This window comes from Austrofundulus limnaeus, unplaced genomic scaffold (assembly GCF_001266775.1).
Source record: "Austrofundulus limnaeus strain Quisiro unplaced genomic scaffold, Austrofundulus_limnaeus-1.0 Scaffold1800, whole genome shotgun sequence".
NCBI lineage: Eukaryota > Metazoa > Chordata > Actinopteri > Cyprinodontiformes > Rivulidae > Austrofundulus > Austrofundulus limnaeus.
This window is the reverse complement of record NW_013954202.1, coordinates 40,852-45,482: the sequence shown is the minus strand read 5'-3', so window position 1 is coordinate 45,482 and position 4,631 is coordinate 40,852. Positions and strand designations below refer to the sequence as shown.

Here is a 4,631-nt window from a genome sequence, read left to right as displayed (position 1 = left end):
TGGGGTCCAGACTTTGTCCCTGAGGACCAGTGGGTCCAGACTTTGTCCCTGAGGACCAGTGGGGTCCAGACTTTGTCCCTGAGGACCAGTGGGTCCAGACTTTGTCCCTGAGGACCAGTGGGGTCCAGACTTTGTCCCTGAGGACCAGTGGGTCCGGACTTTGTCCCTGAGGACCAGTGGGGTCCAGACTTTGTCCCTGAGGACCAGTGGGTCCAGACTTTGTCCCTGAGGACCAGTGGGTCCAGACTTTGTCCCTGAGGACCAGTGGGGTCCAGACTTTGTCCCTGAGGACCAGTGGGGTCCAGACTTTGTCCCTGAGGACCAGAGGGTCCTCCCCAGGCTGTGTGGTGTCATCAGTGTACAACACTTTGTCCAGTGGTGCTGCCTTTAAACTGATTTATAACACAAAGGGTCATTGTGTGATTATTGTTAAATGTGATGTTTTATTGAAACAGAGGCAGCAGAGCAGCTCTCCTCCTCCTCCTCCTCCTCCTCCTCCTCCTCCTCCTCACACAGGTTTTACAGTAAAGCCTTCATCTTCTCTCTTCAAACAGCTAAAGCTTGTTTATGTTTTCTCTATAAACCATGCAGATGATGTCATTATCTCCTCAGACTGGACTTGTGAAGTGAAACTTTTTATCTGGATCCACAGAAGTGATCAGTCACCTGCTGCTTATCAGAGTTCAGAGCAGCTGAAGCTGCAGGACCATCAATACGTCCCTGCACCTGTCCCTGCAGCTGTCCCTGCACCTGTCCCTGCACCTGTCCCTGCAGCTGTCCCTGCACCTGTCCCTGCACCTGTCCCTGCAGCTGTCCCTGCAGCTGTCCCTGCACCTGTCCCTGCAGCTGTCCCTGCAGCTGTCCCTGCACCTGTCTCTGCACCTGTCTCTGCACGTCCACAACAGGACATTTATTTTACCTGAGACCAGGTACAGAGACCAGATACAGAGACCAGATATAGAGACCAGGTACAGGGACCAAGTACAGAGACCAGGTACAGGGACCAGGTACAGAGACCAGGTACAGAGACCAGGTACAGAGACCAGGTACAGAGACCAGGTACAGGACCATGAATAAATCTGGAGGCTCTGGTGGTTCTGGTTCAGGCAGGCCTGTCTCAGTCCTCAGGACAGCTGTGTCTGCAGGTTTAACCTCCTCTGTCGTCTCTTGCAGATATCAAAGACTCTCTGATGCAGGCGCTGGCCAGCTATGTCTGCTACCCACAATCCCTCAGGGCGGTGGAGAGGATCCCAGAGGAGCAGTAAGTCTTTGGCTCAGTGAGTCCAGAGTCCTGATCTGGACCTGTTGGATCTGGGAGCTGCTGTATGTCAGGAAGACCACAGATCATTTCAGCCGACCTGGATGTTCTGGTTCTTCCTGAAACTGGTTAAAGTTTCTAAGTGTTTTTATTGGAAGTGATCTCTCAGTGCATTGTGGGTAATTACATCATCTGACCTGGTGCCAGAGGGCCTTAAAGCTCTCACAGGTTCATGGGTTTCAGGGATCAGAAAAACCAGCACCAGGTCCTGAGCCAGGTCCAGGTCCAGGTTCAGGTCCTCCTGCAGTGGTCTGTGTTGGTGTCTCCTTTCAGGCGAGTGGCGATGATGAGGAACCTTCTGGCTCCATACGAGCAGAGACCCTGGGCTCAGACCAACTGGATTCTGGTCCGACTGTGGAGGGTGAGCTCACACACACATTTATCTGTGTGTTTGCCTCTTGTGACCCTGAGAGTCCAGTCTTCAGTCCAGCCCTGGACCCTGGTCAGAGAGTTCAGACTGCTCCCTCCTCTTCCTCTCTAACATCTTCCTCCCTCTCAGGGCTGTGGCTTTGGCTACAGATACACTCGTCTTCCTCACCTGCTGAAGACCAAACCTGAAGATGCCAACCTGCCCAGCCTGCAGAGTGAGTACCAGTCTGGACCATAGAACAGGTTCTGGTCCAGTCTTTGCTCAGAGAAATGGAATCCAGAATCAGACAAGCCTTCTAACCTTAGAAATGTTAGAGTGATGTCACTACAACACTTCCAAACAACTCATAGAAACACTTTGTTTCAGCTTAGAAACATCTCCAAACTTAGAACTGTTCCCACAGGTGATTTAGAGTTGATCACTCATGCTTTTGTGTCCTCTTCTTTAGACTATTGTAATGTCCTTTTGTCCTGTCTTAATAAGAAGGACTTGTCCCGTTGACAGCAGCCAAGGTGTTGACCTGCACCACCAGAAGGATTCACATTACCCCCAGTTAAAATCCCTCCACTGGCTCCCAGTGGCTTTTGTTTTAAGTTTAAAAGCCTGGTCCTAACGTTTGAAGTTCTCCATGGTCAGGCTCCATTATATTTTAAAGTCCTGTTGTGTCTGTGTTTACCCTGTCGAGGGCTGAGGTCATCACATCAGAATGGTCTAACTTCACTCACTTTAAGTCTAGAGGTGATGGCTCCTTCCAGGCCGTCGCTCCAAGGCTCTGGATCTTCTGCTGTCTATACGTTCAGTTGATTCTGTGGCAAACTGAAAACTTTCATCTTTAGAACAATTCCAGTGTGTGATCTGTTCCTTACCTGTGTTTTATGATGTTCTTCATGTTTTATTGTTTTATTTTTCTGTGTAACTTTTGCTTTTTGTAAAGCGCTTTGTGACTCTCTATGTCTGTGAGACGTGCTTTATAAAGAAACTTTTACTTCCTTTTCTTACTTACAAAGAATCTGCTGTGTGGTGGATCAGGTTCTAGTTCTAGAGGAGGATCAGGTTCTAGTTGTAGAGGAGGATCAGGTTCTAGTTGTAGAGGTGGATCAGGTTCTAGTTGGATGTAGAGGCCTTCAACCGTTAAAACATCTGCTTGGCTCATGGTCCTGTTGGTCCACCATGTGGAGCTGCCTGAACCCTTGCTGATACAAAGCTCCTCCCTGGAGCTCAGTCTGTAGTCGAGCCCCCGCCCCACAAAGCACCTCTTCCCTGAAGCATTGTGAAGCCGTGCTGAAGTGGGAGCGTCAGAAATGGTAGGAGGTTCTTAGGGGTGAGTTTGCAGGCAGTTGTACTGTGATTTAAAGTCACTTATTTTTAGTTTGAAGACTTTTAGAGCAGCTGAAGTTAACAGTTGGTTAAAGTGGTTTGAATGGATTCAGTTTGTGATTTTTTAAAAGAACCTGCAGCTTTAAGCCTCTGCTGCTTCTGCTCATGAAAGGTTTTATTTCTGGCAGCAGATCTAAACTTAGAACAGTTCTGTCTTTGTTCTCTGGACGTCTAAATATGAATGTAAGTGTTGTGCTTCTGTCACACATGAAACCATGAGAAACAGCAGAACTTACACAGGTTCTTACAGGCTCTTAAAACGTCTCAAAAAGGTCTAATATTAGAAAATCTACATTTTAGGCCTAAAAAAGTCTGAAAAACACCCAGACTTTCATCCAAGGTCTTAAATTTAATTTTGTCAGGTCTTAAGTTTTTTTTACTTTCAGTCATTCCCAGAAGCACTGGCTGCATAAAGTAATCAGAGGCTGACCTGATCTGTCTTCATGTCTTTGACCTGGTTAAACCAGTGATCCTGTGAGAACTGCAGGTAGAAACTGTCTCATGTTTCCTGCTCCCAGCCTCCTGCACACAGCAGCTGTTCATCTGTCCCAAAACAGAAGCTGACCTCATGTCTACGGCTGCAACTAATGATTATTTAATGATCCATTAATCTGTCCATCATTATTTTGATTAATGGATTAATCAGCCAAATCATTAAAATGCTTCATTACATGAATGTGAGTTGATATAAATGAATTTCATTCCTGTACAAATTACAGATGCAAGTTATTGATTGATTAATTAATCAGAAGTTGATTTATCTTATAGATTGACCAACAAATAATTAATAAGCAGACATTTTCTTAAAAACAGAGTTTTCTCTTGAATCAAATATTTTAACTCTTTATTTTACCAGTTGTATTAAATACTGACTGAAAAAAGTGTATTTCTCCTACATGAAACATCACAGAAATTTAAACCTTTAGGTTGTTGAATGAAGAAAGTAGATTAAAATAATAAAATATGATTTTTACATGTAAAACTGTTATTAATTTATTATAATTAGAATTTATTTACATTTAATATTTATTATTTTTATCTAATTCTTTACTTTTTGCTTCATTGTTGTTGGTTCTGTTTGACTAAAACTGTGTTCTGACCCAGTAAACGGTTCTGAAGCAGCCCCACTCCTCCTCCCCAGACCTGTGCTGCTCAATCGGGTCTTTTTTTTTGTTTGTTTTTCCTTCGTCCTGAACCTAAATGCTGCTCAACAAATAACTTTGAGCCTCAGTCAGAAAAAACTGGAGGGTTTTTATACTTTTGGCCCGAAAGGAAGAGGAAACAAATGGTGGATTCAGGTGCGCCCCCCACCCCACCCCCATACGCGTTTACTCCTCGCGACGCGGCTCGCATCAAATCAGACCATCTTTTTAAAAAAATTAAATATAGCATATTTTTTATTATAACTTAGGAGCTACTTGGCCTAATAACACAACTTAAAAACTGCTTTAAAGTCTCTACTTTTCACTCAAGTCTCAGATTGGGCGCATCTTTACAGGTAGAGTTTTTCTTTCTTTCTAAACTTTATTTAGCTCAGCCAGCATTGACAACGCTCTGCGGGTGACG

General features: G+C 44.8%; 1 protein-coding gene across 1 annotated transcript in view; it reads left to right on the top strand.

The window, feature by feature from the left end:
• Positions 1–1,902, top strand: part of LOC106536395 (E3 ubiquitin-protein ligase RNF123) — a gene marked incomplete at both ends in the record, with an annotated part of 7,862 nt that extends 5,960 nt beyond the window's left edge. Inside the window, 3 exon segments of the mRNA XM_014033666.1 lie at positions 1,174–1,261; positions 1,592–1,679; positions 1,818–1,902. Of these exon segments, the coding sequence (XP_013889120.1) occupies positions 1,174–1,261; positions 1,592–1,679; positions 1,818–1,902 (261 nt within the window).
• Positions 1,903–4,631: the final 2,729 nt, after the last annotated feature.